We start from the raw sequence: 20,610 nt of genomic DNA, 5'->3' as shown, positions 1-20,610 counted from the left end.
CCAACCTTGAGATGGATGGGCTACAGCAGCAGAAAACCACACCGGGTGCTTGTCAGCTAAGAACAGGAAACTGTGGTTACAATTCGCACAGGCTTGCCAAAATTTGAGCCACTTTGGGCCCATTAGTACCAATTTAGTATCGTGTCAACGCCACAACGTACCTGAGTATTGTTGCTGACCATGTCCATCCCTTTATGACCACAGACAACCATCTTCTGATGGCGACTTCCAGCAGGATAACGTGCCATGTCATAAAGCACGAATCATCTCAGACTGGTTTCTTGAGCATGACAATGAGTTTACTGTACTCAAATGGCCTCCACAGTCCCCAGACTCCAATCCAATAGAGCACCTTTGGGATGTGAAGAATTAAGGCAGTTCTGAAGGCAAAAGGTGTCCATCCCAGCACATGTAAGGTGTACCTAATAAAGTGGCCGGTTAGTGTATTATGTGTATTAGTGCAAATTTGTGTATTTTATATATATATATATATATATATATATATTTGTAAAAACACATTTTGATTTTGAATGGGATAAATCTTTTGACAGCACTAATATATATATAAATACACACATACATGTATATATCTCAGAAAATGTTAATTTATATTTAAATTATTCAATACAAATTATGTAAATATAAATATATATGTAAATGTTTTTTATTTAATAAGTTTTATAGATATGTTTTATTTATATTTGTACACAGTGAGTACACACTTCATGTCAACACAAACTTTTATTTTGGATGTAATTAATCACGAATGATCGTTTGACTACACTAATTAGTTTTTACATTCTCATTTCTACATTTTATAGTGATTTCCTCATCCAATTCAATCCATTCAATTAAATATGATGAAATATTATTTAAATATGATTAATCTTTTATTTTATTACACTTGTCTATTTGCAAACTCTTAAATGTCAACAAGATTGAACTAAAATCTTTAAACTTGACTGTCCAGCCTTTTGAAAATGCATGCAAATCAGTGCATGTTTAGTGAATCATTTGCATAATTAAACACAACATTTCAGAAAACGTGTAATATAGACATAATTAGCAATTCAAATTAATCAGCTGGGGAAGTTGGATATCTATTAGTTATTTCTACTCTATTCACCTGGGGTGTGTGATGCCTCAAAAAATTAATTTCTGCACAAGAGTCTTTATTATTTTTAAACCATAAACCAAACCATCTAAACGCAAGGTGCACAACATTAGAAATATTGGTTAGAAGTGTGTGTTTTGGATCAATGTCTTGCTGAAATGCCCACCCTGGTTTCATCTTCATCCTCCTGCTAATGTAGATGTTGGACTGAAGCAGCTGGTATTCATTTACCCTGAGGAAGGGCAGAGGGTTGCTGAAGAACTACTGAGAGATTTCAGCTGCTGTCTGGGCTTTCACTGCTTTTCTACACCTTCCTTTCTTCATGTGTTCAATACTTTTTCTCTGTGTCATTTCATTTTAATACACATAACTATTTTTGTTAACTAATTACATTTGTCTTTGCATATATATATTTCTTTAGTTGTTACCAACATCTGGGGGAAATTAAAAGTCAACAGCACCTTTAGAAATATGTTTTATAAGAAAGAGTTCAATACTTATTTCCCTACTGTATATAGACAAACGGACTGCACTTTTGATGATATCAACAAATGCATGTTGTTTGTTTCTCTGCAGCTCCTCTATGGCCTCCACAAGTGTCCGCTACAGTCAGTCAGGCTGGCTTGTTGGCACACACGTTCACCCTGCCGCAGCCTCCAGTGTACAGCCAGTGCGCCACCGTCCAAACTCCCATTATTGGTGTGACCCCGGCGCTGCAGACTCCTCACCCTCAGTTACCCGCTCACTTCCAGCTCCCGCAGCAGCCTTCACAGCCCATGTCCAGCATGGTGCTCAACGTCCAGAGCCAAACGCTTGCGGTCGGTGGGCTTCCACCGATGCCCAGCATCTGCCAGGTGGCGCATCCCGTCCACACGGTGGTGGGTAATGGTCACCTGACTCATCCTATGGTGCAATCCGCCGCCCTGACCTGCTCCACGCTGCCAACAAACGGACCTTTAACAAACGGCCTGCAGGAAACATGCAGTAACGGCCTGCAGATGCTGAGAACGGTCGGGTTGGGGAAATATGAGTTTACAGACCCCTGCCATCCCAAAGGTAAATTGCATGTTGGTCTGATATCAATTCATTTATTTTTTCATTGCACATCACTTGTGCATCATTTCAAAGCATATTTAAAGAAAACCTTGATGTTTATAAGATCTTTATACTTGCAGCTTACAACATGAAAATCTCAACTAGCAATACTGTAATGCAGATCAGTTTATTTTCACAGGTACTCCGATTTTGGGCTATTTTAAAGCCCATTTCCATTGAGTGGTACAGTACGATAAGGTACGGGTCACCTTTATCAGGCTTGCGTTTCCACTGCCAAAAGGCAACCAATGGTACTCTTTTGGTGGTCGTGGTGTACGACAGAAAGTTTCAGTCAACGTCATTTTTGCTTGAGGAAATGTCTACAGTAAAGCTGTACGGGTCATTCACATATCATATGAGAAGCACTTCTCACAAAACAGATGCTTTACACAAATACTTGAGTATAAATGTTTATTACTAACGCTTCTATGAACAAGAGTTGATTATAACTGCAGATCAATGAACAATATTTATTATTTATAAATAGCCTACTGTAACATCTGCAATTATGTGAAATAAATAAATAAATGCAGCATATATGTACACATACAGACCCTTACAGTCTCTGATATGTTACCACTTACAGAAAAACTACACACAGCATACATTTAGTCCTTATTTGGGTTCAAAAACAACATGAAACATAGCCCACAGTCAGAGCAAACCTCTTATCTGTGTCTTTAATCTTCAGCAGCACATGTTCAATTCAATTCAGTTCACCTTTATATGTATAGCGCTTATACAATGTAGATTGTGTCAAAGCAGCTTCACATAAAAGGTCACAGTAAATAGGAACAGTGTAGTTCAGTTTGTAGTGTTTAAGTTCAGTTCAGTTTAGCTCAGTTCAGTGTGGTTTAATAATCACTACTGAGAGTCCAAATACTGAAGAGCAAATCCAACGATGCGCAGCTCTACAGATCCCGAACCATGCAAGCCAGTGGCGACAGCGGAGAGGAAAAAAAACTTCACTAAAGGCGGAAGTGAAGAAAAAAAACCCTGAGAGAAACCAGGCTCAGTTGGGCACGACCATTTTAATTTCTCCGCTGGCCGCTGGCCATGTGGCACATGTAGCCTCTGTTAGAAAGTACTTCCGTCATTCTGAGTTCATAATAGTCTAAAAGGTGATGATAATAGTTCAACATGGCAGTTTGTTCATCTTTTAGGTTGCTGAAAGAATCATTTACTTTTTCTAGCTTCTCCTTTGTTTTTTTGAGCGTCACTCTCATGTTTGTCCGTTTCTGAAAGCATGTCAGAAGCACTTTAATAATCAAGCGCACTTTATTATCATCAGCTCAAGAAGATCGTTATTTCAAATATAGACACGCACGCCGAATATAAAGCCGCTCATGCTTTATACTAGGGGTTTTCAAACTTTTAGGACACACGCCCCTTTCAAGCTTGTCCAATTTCACTCGCACCCTCCCAGTCACCCCGCCCTCTACAAAAAATTATTATGCATGTGCAAACATCATTCACATATTACCTGCTGCATTTAAAGTGTGTAGAATTATTTACATTGAAACATAAATATACAGCTTACCTGATTCAGTGTGATGGCTGATCCTGTTTCTGAGGACAACATGCTAATCTGTGGTTAGATTCCTGACACGACTAACCGTAAATCATCTTCCATTGTGAGCCATGGCCTACTTGCTTTTGATGTACATACATACAGAAAATGCTGCTCCGCGAGGCCAAGTTTGCAGAGCCCGGATGGTGTGGTTGAGTCAAACATTGAGTATGTTTACATGGGCAACAATAGTTTAATACAATTTTAATATGATTAAAACAATACTCTGATTAAGAGTCACCATGTAAACAGCCATTTTGGATTACCTTAATCCGACTAAAGTCAAAACTGAACTAAACAGAAATGGAATTAAGACGTGGAGTATGCAGATATTAGTGGCATTATTGAAGTAAACACCGCAATTAAACTATTACTGTCATGTGGGATTTTTCGCCGCATTTTGTGACAAGATACACACACACGGCTGTAAGTAAAGGAACTGTAAGTAAATACACACACGCACACACATCACGAAATGCGAAAGTTTTTTTTTTCTTTCCATTCGGCATGCGGAATCAAATTCCATTAAAACAACACTTTTCCACCAGTCCTTACTTCGGCCCAATCCCAATTCTACCCCTTAGCCCTGTCCCAATTCTCTTTAGCTTGAAGGCGTAGGGCTAAGGGGAAGGGGTAGATAGCCCTTTGAACGTAGATTTTTCAGGACCACACTCAAAACCAAGGGGTAAGAAAATTTCCCAGAATACACCAGCTACAACAGCAGAATAGCTCCACACGGAAGTAAGGAGATCCACAAATTAGTATTTTTTGTCACTATTAAGAATTTTTACATCCAAAAAGCACATGTTTTAATATATTCATAACCATGTTTTACCTTCATGCTTTAAAAAAACCCGCGCTAAAATAAAAACCGCTAAATTTTGCGATCTATAATCCCTTATAATAACTCCTGTATGGCAGTCCCACAACATTCTGACACTCGATGACACTCGAATCCCCTGTCAGTAATGTCTAGTGGCTGAGAATGAGCTTTTCACAGTGTCTGCTATAATGTTAATATTGTTTTGGTGCGTTTACACAGATGAATATGACCACAGTGTTAAATGCGCAGTACAGTTACGATCTTATTGCCACATTAGATCGTTATGATAAACATAAAATATGCCTTCAGCGATTTCCTGAAGATAAATACTAAAAAATAGCACAACTGGAATAACTACAGCAGTCACCATCGTCTGATCTCATATGAAGCAAGAGCTCACGATGACATCTGATGACGTGTGCAGGTATTGTAATGCTGTCCCATTTCTTAGAGGTAAATTTTGAAGCCCTTTTTAAGCCCCTCCCCTTCACACTCGGTTTTAAGGGCCAAGGGAAAGGTGTAGGGGTACAAAAATAGAATTGGGATTGGGCCTTTATATTTGCGCCAAATACCACAGTTTGTCACGGGGGCATGAATGAAATGTTCATAAGTGAAAGTGAAACTGCCGAACTGCAGTTAAAATTGAAAAATTAAAGATGAAACACCCAAATTTCTATGAGACTCTGCAGGAAGCGTGAATAGCCTTGTGACGCAACATTCAAAAAGCACTTATATTATTAATTATATTATTGTCTACGTAATTATATTATTGTCTTATTCAGATTAAGGCAAATAACTAATACTGATGTCCATGTAAACGTAGTCAGTAGTGTCCTCAAAGTTAGTGAAAGATCCAGATGGGCATCCTGCTGATTTGATGCAGAAGGGCAATTTTTTGGCAGACGGCTCACCGGTTTTACTTTCATTCACCGTCATTCATTTTAAAAACCACCCACTCCATTTGATTTGTATATATTTTACTGGAACGCATGAACTTTACAGGTGCCTGATAGTTAGCTGTGAAGCTAACTTTAATCAGTTCACGCTAGTGAACGCATAAAAATCGTCATCATAATTTACTCTAGTGCATGCCTCAAATTCTTACGCCCCACCACAGTTTGAAAACCCCTGCTTTAGAAGGCCTTGTAAACAACTATGGTGCACAGGGTAGATTCTGCTCTTTTCAGATTCTGTATTTTAAAGAGCCCCTATTATGGGTTTTTGAAAATGACCTTCCATGTAGTGTGTAAAAGTACTAAGTGAAGTGAAATTTCTAGCTAAGGCTTAAATCTGAAAGTGCACCACGTTTAAAACTATTGATTCATCTACAAAAGAGTCGACTCATAGTGGTTCAAATGAATCGTCTTGATAACGAGTCTTTAGATGTTTCGACATGACGTTGATATGAAACTTAAGCCCCGCCCAAGTGCCACGTGCGCAAAAACCCAGAAAAATTGAAACCCCCGGCCATGCCCACAAACACAGTAGCAAAGAAAAAGAGGAAGACAAACACTCTAGCAGATCCCGGTTGAATCAAATCATGAAGACGCTGTGCTCAGCTGAGTTCATTTGGAATTATTTACTGGGATAAATAACAAAACGGGAAGGTGCTGGGGGATGTGTCTGAAATGCACAGGTAAAAAGGTAAAAATAAATGCATATTATAAGACAATGAAAGTGGTTTTTGACCTTGCATGCATATCAACCTGTTGTTGGAGATCCCCAAATGCAAAATATGACCTTTTATAATGCAAAATAGGGGCTCTTTAATAATGCAATGGTCAATGTTAAACTGATTTATAAATGCTGTCCACCAATTGATCAGTCTTAGTTCACATTATCAAATACATAAACTTTATTGTAAAAACAATATTGTTAAGTGTGACTAGTGATTGTGTATGCAGCAACAGTTGGACTTGTATATCATCTAAATATTTAGAGCTGCACAAGTAGAGTTTTGCTATATACTATAGTGGGAAGGTAAATGCTTTTCTAGTCTCCAGAAGAATCGCACACAATCTTCAACCTGCACAACTTGATGATCTTGAATATATTTATTACTTCCCCGCCTTTCACTTTCAATAAAACCACCCATTCATCTCCACCCACAGGCCTGTGTGAGTTTGGGTTGGATTGCCTTTCCTTTAGTTTTTCCTGCCCGACCACAGGAAGTTTGTAATGATTTTCTGAATTTCACGGATTATCTTCTCTGTTATTCGGCAACACCCAGGAACTATTGTGAAGATCAAATAGATTTACGGGGCAGCGGATGCTTGTGCAAAATTGTTGGTGGGTCTAAAATGGCAGGAATAATTTCCATATAAATGGAAACCGTATGTAAATATAGCATAAATGAATTTCGGTTCATATATCAACACGGTGGAGATGGGCAAGTTTAATGTACCGTAGCTAATTTCCCAGGAATGATTTATTAGGGGAAATAAACTTTTGGCGTTTGATGTAACTCGAGTTGGTCTCAACTTTTCCAATTCTGTTGTTGGTCTCTTGTGCTTTATAGTATTACATATAAAAAAGAAGCTATTAAGTTATTCAAAAGAAACCGGTGTATGTTTCTGATTCGATATTGTGCCCTGAAGCTCTCGATTCGGCCTGATTTTCGAGCCAGCCATAGGCAGAAATGTCTTCTCTTTCTTCCTCTTTTTTTCTGTCTCTATTGAATGTCACGTTGAATTGCGTGAGGTATTCATCTTCTGAACCGGAGAGAACATGAGTTGAGTTTGCTGCTCATTTATCTGCTTGTAATTGCTGCTATGGATGATGGGAAATCGGATGCTGAAGTCAAGTTCATTGAATGTTACGGGTTCCTGCTAAAATTTACAGATTCATTAGAAGCGGGCATGTCAACTGCAATGACATCACAGATCACAGCGCTTTTAGGTTTATTGGTTTTGTGAAAAATAAGCATCAGAGCTGACATTGGAGTTGCTTGAAATATTTTAGCAAGGCTGAAAAATCAGGTTTGGACATAGACTCGGACTGCTTTGTGGGATATTTAAAGGTTGAGGTCATCATTTTGCGATGAAGCATCAGCAAAACTGTCTTTCATGTGTAGAAATGAGTAGGGGTGGGCGGTACACCGGTGTCATAGTCATCACCGGTGTGACATTGCGCCACAACATGGATTTTCTAATACCGTCAATACCGTAATAAATCAATTATGTGCCTTGAACAGCTGTATTTACATCAATAATAGCTAATTCTAAATAATAAGGCATTCAATTTTCTTCAAACGTTCAGTTGTGGTCTGAATACATGTCCTTATACTACAGGGCTCGAAATTGCAACCATTTTGGTCGCATGTGCACCTGAAATTTAATTTATGCGCCCTCATAATATATTTGGGAGCATTTGATTTTCTGTATAAACTTGCTGAATCGCTCTACCCTGCCGCTGTATTGGTTCATATTAGCTGTCAATCACTCAACGCTTCCCGCTGTCAGATAACAGGGAGCTTTTGTTACCGCAGGAAATGCAAACGACTGAAGAGTGAAAAGTGCACAGGTTTGCAAACCTCACCTAAAGTTATAATAATAATAATAATAATAATAATAATAATAATAATAATAATGGCGCAGATGACAGCGATCATGACATGAGGTAAATGTTGATCCGCCAGCTGAGATCAATCGAGTGTTTTCGGAGAAGGTGCCCGAATCTCGATGCGTTGCATTCACCGCGTGTTCAGCGCAAATGTCCGCTAAATATAAAGTCTAATACTGTAGACATCATCACCAAAGAAACTTGTCTTTACTAAGTTTACACTGAAACTACGGCTCATAACAAAGAGCGGTATTGCGCCGGTGGTCATCGCGTGAATCCTGCTCTGTCTGCTCATAAATTGGTGCCGCTTTATTCCACCAACACAGAGAAATGAAGATCAGCTCATAACGAGACGGAGCATTTAAAATGACACAAACCGAAACCAAAACTTAAAGAGTGATAGAAGTGAGACTTTTTTTTTGTTCGTTCTTCCTTGAAATGTATATTATTTTGCTATTTAAAGTAATACCATGATATTATACCATCACCGTTCAAAAGATGAAAAATATCGTGATATTAATTTTAGGTCATATCGCCCACCCCTAGAAATGAGCCTAAATAGTGATTTAAGGGATGGTTCACCCCTAAATGAAATTTTCCTCAGCATTTGTTTGGATGGAAGGTGGTTTAAAACTTGAATTTCTTTTTTTGTTGAACACAAATAAAGACATTCTGAATTATATTGGGGAACGGATATTAACATCCATAGTTGATCCAGTAAAGGGTTGCGACTGAAAGGGCATCAGCTGCGTAAAACTAATGCCAGAATTAGAGCTGCACGATTCTGGCTAAAATGAGAATAGCAATTTTTTTTTGTTGCCTAAAATCAAGATCGCGATTTTCTCACGATTCTGTAGGTGTACAATAAAGGTTAATATGAGTAGGCTAATATTATTGTTATTTCTGAAACATATGGTAAAACAACAATAATATTATGTGTAGGTCTACTGTTGGTCTGATGTTGAATTATTATATTTGAGACATCTGCTTGCAATCTGTCATTGACAACATTATTAGACCATTTGTTTTCACTGGTAAAATCAGATATTTATCATCATCAGATTCCCTCTTCCATTATATTGAACATTATTCAGCCTAGAGTAGTTATACTGACGCTGTTAAACATTTATTCTCATGCACAACACTCTGTGTTCGCTATGAAAGAAAAACATTAAATGCTTGTCATAATCATAACTCTAAAATGCGATTATTTAAACGATGTTGGCGCTTTCGCTTTCATTTTTACTGCTAAGTGCGGTTAATACTTCCCGCGCTGCTCCCAAACAATCACTCTGTGCCACAAACTGAAAGTTATTTACAACTTTATAACCTGTTATTCACAGCCTAAGCAGGTTCTGTTCACTAAAGTGCACTGAAAAAAGTGTTGCATGCGAAACTGTTGCAAACAATTTATTTGTGTTGAATTTAAACAAACAAATTAAATTGAGCAATGTCCAACTTAATTTGTTTGTTTAAATTCAGCCCAAATAAATTGTTTACAACCACTTAACGTAAAAAAAATGAGTAAATCCAAGGAATCGTCTTTGAATAATTTATTTCAGTGTAGACGCGCATGTCTATCATTGAGTAGGGCATGTGCCCGCCCTCTCTGTGGTAACAGCTCACGGTCAGCAGCTCATGCGAATACATCATCACATGAAGACAGAAATGACATTTTTGGGTGAATTATACCTTATAAATACAGTATGTGACTCTATCAACACCATTTGGAGGTGTCCATTTCGCTAAGCAACGTATGTAAAACAATGTGAAGACTTCAGCCTGGTTTATACTTCTGCGTCAAGCGATCGGCGTGACCTACGGCGCAAGCCTTTCACGTAGCCGTGCATTTATACTTCTGCGCGCTGTTTTTGTGGCTCTGCAATACACTTCCGAAACGCCAGCTGGCAGTAGGTGTCTATGTTTCTCTGTGTTGAGTTCCTTCGCTGGTGTTTAGTTTTTTTCTGAACGCTTCCTTAATGTACAAGTGGCTCAAATTCGCTCATTTTTAGGCAGGAAGCCAGCGGACGTGCAACAACTTTAAACACAAAATAAAACTTTTCATCTGGCGCCCCCTACACTGCACTCCACACTTGTAAACAATCGCTCCATCGGGCTCGCGCAGCTCTCGGTCTGCCCACACTCGTCAGCGCTACCAAGCTGACCAATCACAGAGCTTGCGCTACGCATCGTTGCGATGTGTAGTTACATTTTTTGAGAGGTGCGTGTCGGTGATGGGCAAGGCGGAGGCTATGCGTACACCGAAGTATAAATCAGTCTTTATGCAGCCGCCTTTATGCTTCCCTCTTGAACTTGAAAATAAGATTGGCAGAATCGTAGAAATGCTGGTTTTAGATCGTCTAGGGGGTCGAATCAAGATCGCGGTCTTTTTTCGATTAATAGTGCAGCTCTAGCCGGAATAGTTGGCGGATCATTCCACTGTGGTGATCCCTGATAAACAGGGGACTAAGCCAAAGGAAAATGAATGAACGAATGAATGACATCCATAGTAGAAACAAACAAAAAAATACTATGAAAATCAAAGGCTGTTTTTTTTTTCCAACATGTTTCAGAATATCTTCTTTTTGTGTTTAACTGGAGAAATTAAAGCCTGTTTCAGCGTGAGCAGCGTGTGTTTTTTTTTAATTATTGTTATACAGTGTCATAAAAAATGCTGCTTCCGCACTTCTGGCCAGCCGCATATCCGATCTAGACTTTACCGGCATTTTCCCCTCGTTTACAGGCGGCATCTTGTGCCATTTAATTGAAGCTTCGTCATCGCTAAAGTCAACATGTTCTCCTTCTTTCAAATATATAACCAACCCAAACTATTGCAATTCACCATAATGTTTGACACACACACACACATGTAGCCTGTACTAACACATCGATTGAATAAGTGGCACACAGTGAAAATAAAGTGACGTTATTTAAATAACAGAAAAACACACACCATGGTAAATACTACACAATACAAACTAACTAAATGAAACATAAACGGCTCACGATTAGAATCAGCATGCAAATCAGCCAGCAGAGTATCAGTAACGCACTTTTACAGGTCGGGAACACACACACTGTATTTCTGACAGCAGACATGTGAACTAGGAGAACGTTTATCTCTCGCGCTTGAACCACATCTGACAGATTATAACGGCTTTAACACACACTTTTCAAAGTTGTGTGTCACAAAAACACTCCGTAATCCACTCAAAACAAATTACCAGTTGTAAACGCTGTAAACGGAAATTGTAAACATTCTACTGGAAGACGCTGGTCGCTATAGAGTCTCCATCTGTATCCCTATTGACTATTTCTGATGTATCTCTGATTTTGTGGTACGTTCTAATAAAAAATAGTTCAAATAAACAAATAAAAGACCAGCATGAAAAATAATGAAGACAATTTTTACTTAGATGTTCCTTGTGAATTTTACAGTAAATTATAAAAGAAATGTAAGTGTAATAAACAGCCCAGGGCCATTGGAAATATGTGCCTCAGCCTACAATTTTGTGAAACATAAAATATATTACTTTGGGTACGTTTTGTTGCACATTTAAGATGACAAATCCACTAGAGGGCGCTGTATGTTTTGTTGTTTGTTTCAGATACACAACCATTAGAAGGCAGGGCTTGTTCTACAGATAAACTAGTGAACTACTGGCCTAAACGCTTCCCTAAACCCAACCAATAGTGTTTTCAAAAGCAAACATGAGAGAAAAGTGCGCTGCGACTGGTTAGTTCCACCTAAAAACTGCAGTCAAACATACTTATTTGCAGTTTCACATAAATCTGCGCTGAGCATGTATTTCCAATTGGCCTGTGTTTGAATTGTGTGTATATGTGTAATAAAATAAATTTATTATGTAAGTACTCTGATAAATATTTTTATTTACCTCTCCAAAATTATCGTTAAGCAAGTGACGTGATATTTTGAAGTAGAAACAAATGGTTGATTCTTGTATGAAATGTAATTCATATTTAACCATTAAGACGTAAGGCGTATGTTTTCAAGGGCACTCGATGCCTTCGGATAAACTAGTCAAAGTGGAACATATGAGACATGTGATGCTCTGATGCTGACCCTTTTGAGCAGTTCAGTGAACGGAATAGATTTATCCTTAGCTTTGGCTGTTTTTCAGGAAAATATTGGGACTTTGCAGAATGCATTTGATCAAATAAGTAATCTGATACAATGCAGGAGGAAATAAATGCAATCTAATGGCTATTCAGAAAAGGACAGTCTAGACATATTAGCAGTCCAAAGAGACGCCAAGTTGGAATAGGAATAGATTACTGCATATATTTTCTAAATGGAAAAGTACTTGAACTGAACAAATCTATATAGTCGCAGCTCTTTGGAAACGCTTGCCTTTTTGCAAAATGTAACATAAGTTGCTCCAAGTACGTTTTGTTGCACGTTTCAGATGACAAATCCACTACTGCAGGGGGTTCTCAACTACTAGTGTGCCTCATCGATCCTGCAGGTGGGCCGCGAGATTAATAACTTTAATTATTGTACTGTAATTATTTGATTTTATTATTAAGTATGTTTTAAATAAAAATGATTGGTGTAATGGCGTTTCGCATTTTCTGTTATTGATTATTTCGGACTTGGTGCAAAAAGAGCCTCACTGTAAAATACACACCGTGGCTACACTTCCAACAGATGCGCGTCAACTATGACTACATGCTCAGCTGTATAAAGCAAACCGTCAAGGTAAAGTAAATGTAAAGGTAACGATAATTAGAGTTATAACCAGTTAGCGCGTGCCTCACGTCTGCGATTCGTATCAGCGTCGCACATCTCCGTTAATTCACAAACTATGCATGCTCTATTTGAGTAAACTCTTTAAAATATTAACATAGTTGTCCAAATTAGTGTTTTATAACGCGAGTTCCAGTGTTTTATAACGGACGCGCGCCCATACAAGAGGATCTGGTGGTGTTTCAGTGAACAGCTGTTCACTACTGTCAGCCAACTCTAATAATATCCTAAAAACCCAACCGCCTACAGATCGATGTGTTTCAACAGACTTAGATTGTTTTTACTGTATTTGACTTTTTTTGTTGTTGTTTATTTTTAATGGATACGATCAACAGATGAATAGTAGCCAGTCCAATTCAAGGGAGCAGCTTTTTTTGTCATCTGTTGTCCTGTACAGGTTCATTTATTAAAGAAAAGGGTCAAATAATCTGCAGTTGTAAAAAATACCTGAAGAAGTCAGGATCGCTGAATATATATATATATATATATATATATATTTGAAGTCAGAATTAATAGCCCCGCTGTTTATTTTTTACCCAATTTCTGTTTAAACGGAGATATTTTTCAACACATTTCTACACATAATAGTTTTAATAACTCATTTCTAATAACTGATTTATTTTATCTTTGTCATGATGACAGTAAATAATATTTGACTAGATATTTTTCAAGACACTTCTATACAGCTTAAAGTGACATTTAAAGGCTTAACTAGGTTAATTAGGTTAACTAGGCAGGTTATGGTAATTAGGCAAGTTATTGTATAATGATGGTTTGTTCTGTAGACTAATGAAAAAAATAGCTTAAAGGGGCTAATAATTTTGACCTTAAAATGGTTTTTAAAAAATTAAAAACTGCTTTTATTCTAGCCAAAAAAAACCCAAATAAAACCAATTTTCCTTGCTCTGTTAAACATCATTTGGGAAATATTTAAAAAAAAGAAAAAAAAATTCAAAGGGGGCTAATAATTCTGACTTCAACTGTGTGTGTGTGTGTGTGTGTGTGTGTGTGTGTTTGTGTGTGTGTGTGTAATGTTTCTTTTTTATAAAATACTGTAGTAACATAAAAGAATTATAGTTTAAACAAAATTAATGTTTTGCTAATAAATAAAAGTTTAGAAAAAGCATTTTCTCTAGACAATCAGTTGAGCTGTCAAGAGAATGTCTGAAGCATCTTTGATATGCTTTGTCTTAAAAATAAAAAAAATGTCAGACGTAGGCCTTATAAAAAATTTGACCCCTTTAAAAAAAGGTGACCCCGAAGTGAAAAAGGTTGAGAACCCCTGCACTAGAGGGTGCTGTCCATATTTTTGCAAATCTGAGATATGATACTTGGGATATATATTGTTGTATGTTTCAGATGCACATCCTTCTTGTACACAAGAGTGTGGAGATGTTGTACAGATCAGCTAGCGAACCACTGACCTACACCCTTCCCTAAACCCAAACAATAGTGTTTTCAAAAGCAAACATAAGAAAAAATGCAATGCGACCACATAATTCTTGATCTTACAGTGATTTTTATCTCTTTTGTGGAAGCGTGCTTCGATGGACTCGAACCTGAGCGCTCTGTAGCACAAGCACAACACAGTACAATGTAAGCTACAGAGCAAACTGACCACACCAGAAAAGCTGACCATATGAAGACAGATAGGCGATGCAAACATATTCCATTACAAATCATAGACACCGTTAAATTGTTTTGTGGTATTTATTTGGTGTTGTGCAAAGAACTGCACAACATAATTCTTTATTTATCATTAATATGTCCCTGTAAATATCATTAGTGTGAAAAGGAGCAAAAGTTGTTGGTGTCATACTGCCCCCTAGTGTTCATTTTACCAAGAAACTGCAGTCAAACAGAAGTTTCAGTTTGTGTTTTTTGCAGTTTCACAAAAATGTCAACTGAATCACGTATTTCCAATGAGCAATGTTAGGACCTTTGAGGAATAAATGTGTTATTAGATGTGCTTATTATCTTTTTGGAGTGCATTTTTGGTACAGCTTTTTTTTTCAAGGCCTTTTTGCTTTTATCAGATAGTACAGTATTGAGACAGGAAGCGAAGTTGGAGAGAGAGAGAGAGAGGGGTAGGGTAGGGATTCGAACTCGGGATGCTCTGACGCCCTGACAACCATATGTTGGCGCACTAACCACTAGGCTTTTGCGCCGACTTTGGTACAGCTTTTATACACAGCAACATGCACTGCATTCAAGTTTACCTTTTATTAGTTTGTGCGTTGACCTTTGGCATTGCATTGAGCTACAAAATAGGGTGTTGAATAAAAGTCATACTAATTATTTTGCTTCAGTTGGACTTTTCTAAAATGCACAGCAGTGTTAAAGAGCAGGATCTGCTCAAATGAACCAATTCCATTTTAAAGGGATAGTTCACCCAAAACGGAAAGTTCTTCAGTCATCATTTACTCTCACTTGTCACAAACCTATCTGAGTTTCTTTCTTTGGTGAACTGCTACGTCCTGACCAGTCTAGGGGGATGGCGGGAACAAAAACAAAAGTATAAATTAATCTTTTAAATAATAAATTTAGGGTTTTCCCCTTCTCCTGTGCCAGCTCACAATAATCACAACCAGTTTATCAAGGAATAACAAGGTTTATTTTTAACAATAAAGATCTCGGAAGCATCTCTTCTGAAGGGAATCCAGGCCAAAATAACAAACAAAAAGGCAACTAACTAGCTGGCAAATAATCCTAACTGACCTGCTAAAATAAACCCCAAATAAAATGACAACAAAACTTCCCTTTCTCTGCTTGGGACCCTCTACAGAATAAAAAGATGCTTTTTTAAAGAATGTTGGGAACCTGTAACCATTGGACATAATATTTGGCTTGCATACTGTTCTTCACGTACTAAATACACGTACACAGCAATTGGCATGCAGCGTTTTTCCTACCACAGAAGTCAATTAAATTTAATTAGGACAGAATATTGTGTCTGACTCCCATGAGCTTGGAGGACTCCATCCATACATCTCTACAATCACTCAAATCACTGATTAATAAAGTCATCTGGAATGGCAAAGAAAGCGTTCTTGCAGGAATCTTCAATGTCTCCTCCTTTATCTTACCCCAGACATGCTTAATAATGATTATGTCTGGTGACTGGGCTGGCCAATCCTGGAGCACCTTGACCTTCTTTGCTTTCAGGAGCTTTGATGTGGAGGCTGAAGTATGAGAAGGAGCGCTATCCTGCTGAAGAATTCACCCTCTCCTGTGGTTTGTAATGTAATGGGCAGCACAAATGTCTTGATACCTCAGGCTGTTGATGTTACTGAATGTAACCCCAAACCATGATTTTTCCTTCACTAAACTTGACTGATTTCTGTAAGAATCTTGGTTCCAATAGGTCTTCTGATGATTGGGATGCAGTTCAACAGATGTTTCTTCGTAAAAATCTACCTCCTGCCACTTTTACAAATGATCAACTAGAAGTCGAGTTATTATTTGTTGCTCTTACAACAAGGATCAACGACAAGATTTTTGTTAGGCAGTGTACATTTTCATTTTTAGGTGAACCATCCCTTTAACATTGCTACAAAAAAGTTTAACATTTAAAATAGATCGAGCTGTCAAGAGAAAGTCTGAAGTGTCGTGTGTCTAAACCTTGGATATGCTTTGTCTTAAAAATCAAATCGTACATCTGCCTCATGAATCTGGAGTCCTCAGTGTCTCTGTTAGTGTCAGGTCCAGTCTTCATTTCTAACCTCCGCCTCTGTTTATCGCGTCTGTGTGGAAGCGTATCTCTGACAGGTCGGCTTTAGGATGAATTATCACAGCTTTATCTCTCTAAACAGTAGAAGCTGCTTCAGGCGGCTCGATCTGCCCCTTCTCTCCTCCGAGAACAAGAGAGACGTCCATCAGAAACTCTGATTATACTGCTGAGACTCAAATTAGATGTATTGATTTTTTTTTTTTTTAGTAGTGTATGCTGGGTGTTCAGCTCACATCTGAAGTTCTGCTTTTTTTAAAGAGCCAATCTGTAATGTTTCTTACTTTTAGTATGTAATGCATCTTATGATCAAATCAAAGCTTGTAGATTCCTACAAAAGAACAGAGAATTTCCATGAATGAAGCCAGAGGAATTATTTATGAATATACTTAGAGTTCATTTAATATTTAGAAACGGAAGAAGTAGCTCAGTTTAGTATTCAACATTCTGATGGACTTTGTAGGAAACCTAAATGTATGTCGCCTAATCATTTATGCTGGTTCATTTTAGCTGAATCTGGTTTTAAAAATGTGACCCTGAACCACAAAACAGTTTTATGATGCTTGTGTTATGTCAAAATTACATTGTTTTTTTCTTTTATGCCAAAAATCATTAGAGTTTTGAGTAAGGATCATCTTCTGTGTAGATATTTTGTACAATTATTAGCCCCCCTGAATTATTAGCCCCCCTGTTTATTGTTTCCCCAATTTCTGTTTAACGTAGAGAAGATTTCTTCAACACATTTCTAAACATAATAGTTTTAATAACTCATTTCAAATTTATTTTATCTTTGTCATGATGACAGTAAATAATATTAGACTAGATATTTTTCAAGACACTTCTATACAGCTTAAAGTGACATTTAAAGGGTTAACTAGGTTAATTAGGTTAACTAGGCAGGTTAGGGTAATTAGGCAAGTTATTGTATAACGATGGTTTGTTCTTGAAACTATCTGAATAAATATAGCTTAAAGGGGCTAATAATATTGACCTTAAAATGGCTTTTAAAAATTAAAAACTGATTTTATTTCTAGCTGAAATACAACAAATAAGACTTTCTCCTGAAGAAAAAATATTATCAGACATACTGTGAAAATTTCCTTGTTCTGTGCAACATTATTTGGGAAATATTTAAAAAAACAAAAAAATTCAAAGGGAGGCTAATAATTCTGACTTCAACTGTATATCAAAACTATTACTAAATTACTAATTTTTGATTAGTAATTTACATTACTAAACACCTAATTTAGACAACTTTAAATGCTATTTTTTTAACCACTTAGATTGTTTCATCTCAGCCAACTATTGTCCTATCCTAACAATCTATATGAAAAGCTTATTTATTCAGCTTTCATTTGAGGTATAAATCTCAGTTCTTAAAAATGATGTGGTTCAGGGTCACAAATGTGATTTTAAAAATCTCTTGGAAAACAAGGCTGTGTATAATTAATAAAAAAAAATATGAATAAATACATGAACAAATAAACCAAAACGATTATTAGGTACACCTTATTAGTATCGGGTTGGACCCCCTTTTGCCTTCAGAACTGCCTTAATCCTTCATGGCGTAGATTCAACAAGGTACTGGAAGTATTCCTCAGAGATTTTGCTTCATATTGACATGATAGCATCACACAGTTGCTGGAGATTTGTCGGCTCCACATCCATTATGCAAATCTCCCGTTCCAGCACATCCCAAAGGTGCTGTATTGGATTGAGAGCTGGTGACTGTGGAGGCCATTTGAGTACAGTGAACTCATTGTCATGTTCAAGAAACCACTCTGAGATGATTCACGCTTTATGACAGGGTGTGTTATCCTGCTGGAAGTAGCCATCAGAAGATGAGCACACTGTGGTCATAAAGGGATGGAGATGGTCAGCAACAATACTTCAGTAGGTTGTGGTCGTTGACACGATGCTCAATTGGTACTAATGGGCCCAAAGTGTGCCAATAAATGGACAAAAGTTTTTTTTGATCCTCTGGGAGTTGTAGCCTCAATTCCCTGTTCTTAGCTGACAGGAGTGGTACCTGGTGTGGTCTTCTGCTGCTGTAGCCCATCCGCCTCAAGGTTGGACGTGTTGTGTGTTCAGAGATGCTCTTCTGCAGACCTCGTTTGTAACGAGTGGTCATTTGAGTTACTGTTGCCTTTCTATCAGCTGGAACCAGTCTGGCCATTCTCCTCTGACATCAACAAGGCATTTGCACCCACAGAACTACCGCTCACTGAATATTTTCCCTTTTTCTGACCATTCTCTGTAAACCCTAGAGATGGTTGTGCATGAATATCCCAGTAGATCAGCAGTTTCTGAAATACTCAGACCAGCCCGTCTGGCATCAACAACTATGTCACGTTCAAAGTCACTTAAATCACCTTTTCTTCCCCATTCTGATGCTCGGTTTGGACTGCAGCAGATCGTCTTGACCATTTCTGCATGCCTAAATGCATTGAGCTGCTGCCATGTGATTGGCTGATTAGTATTTTGGGTTACAAGCAGTGGGACAGTTGTACCTAATAAAGTGGCCGGTGGGTGTATAACACGAAATATATGTTACTTGAATTGTATGAGTTTATTTGCTGAAATCCGAAGTGAAATGCTGAGGTCGAAAGGGGTCTCTTTATAGATGTGAGATGAAAATTGCTTCATAATCTTGACATCTGTTATTTACATCATTTACATAATGTTAATCCTGTTTGTATGCTTATGCATATTGGATGTTTTGCAATGCATTGCCTTGATAATAAAATGTGCTTGTCTATTTATAACAAGTCATGGAAAGACCTTCACGAAGAGGAACTCTGCTAAAATATGTACAGTAAAAGACAAAATCACTGTGCAATTTTGAGGGCATCACGGTGGCTTACTGGATAGAACTGTCACCTCACAGCACGAATGTCACTGGTTTGAGTCCAGGCGGGGTCAGTTGGCATTTCTGTGTGGAGTTTGCATGTTCTCCCTGTGTTGGAGTGGGTTTCCTCCAGGTGCTCTGGTTTCCCCCACAGTCTAAACACATGCGCTATGGGGGAATTGAATAAATTAAATTGGCTGCAGTGTATGTGTGTGAATGTGAGAGTGTATGGGTGTTTTCTAGTACTGGGTTGCAGCTGGAAAGGCATCCGCTGTGTAAAACATGTGCTGGATAAGTTGGCGGTTCATTCCACTGTGGCGACCCCGGATTAATAAGGAACTAAGCCGAAGGAAAATAAACGAATGAATGGTTCATGTAAGTTGAGATGAGTAGAAAAGCTAATTTGATTCAACTTAAAGATTTAAAGCAGCAAGAAAGAAAGTCGAAGGACGTTGGAGGAAAATGAATGAATGAACTGTGCAATAAATGATGTAATATATTATATTATGTTTTTCTGCTGAAATGTCTTAATTGTTATAGATTTACTGGAATAATAATAAAAAAAAACAAATAAATAAAAAAAATAAAATAAATATATATATATATATGTGTATATATGTGTTGTGTATATATGTGTGTGTATATATAAATATATATATATGTGTGTGCATATATATATATGTATATATGTGTGTGTGTATATATATATGTGTATATATATATGTGTATATATATATATATATATATATATATATATATATATATATATATATATATATATATATATATATATATATATATATATGCCACAGCAAAATTCTTTCCTGCCATGGCTACATTACAGCTTCTCATTTAAAGCCTTCAGTTGTCGCAGTTTTTTTTATAGTGGGTTATAATCGCAACATACATATTAAAATATAAGTGAATTATAACAGTGTGAACTTTTCTGTAATCGTAGTAGTCCTGTGTGTTAATTGTTTAAGGTTACATACTGACTGACTGACATGGCTGTGCGATGCGAGAGGCCAGCAAACACGACGTAGCTATCAGTTAAGATGAACACAGTTTCCATAATTATATTTAATTTATAGATAAAACTCTATG

At 37.4% G+C, this 20,610-nt stretch overlaps 1 protein-coding gene across 1 annotated transcript in view; it reads left to right on the top strand.

Moving 5' to 3' along the window:
- Positions 1–20,610, top strand: part of LOC130244123 (kelch-like protein 29) — a 747,683-nt gene that overhangs the window by 568,694 nt on the left and 158,379 nt on the right. Inside the window, 1 exon segment of the mRNA XM_056476409.1 lies at positions 1,691–2,170. Coding sequence (XP_056332384.1) covers positions 1,691–2,170 — 480 coding nt within the window.

The sequence above is a fragment of the Danio aesculapii genome, chromosome 17, assembly GCF_903798145.1.
Source record: "Danio aesculapii chromosome 17, fDanAes4.1, whole genome shotgun sequence".
NCBI lineage: Eukaryota > Metazoa > Chordata > Actinopteri > Cypriniformes > Danionidae > Danio > Danio aesculapii.
Note: the sequence above shows the minus strand (reverse complement) of the source record. Positions and strands in the feature narration are given on the sequence as shown.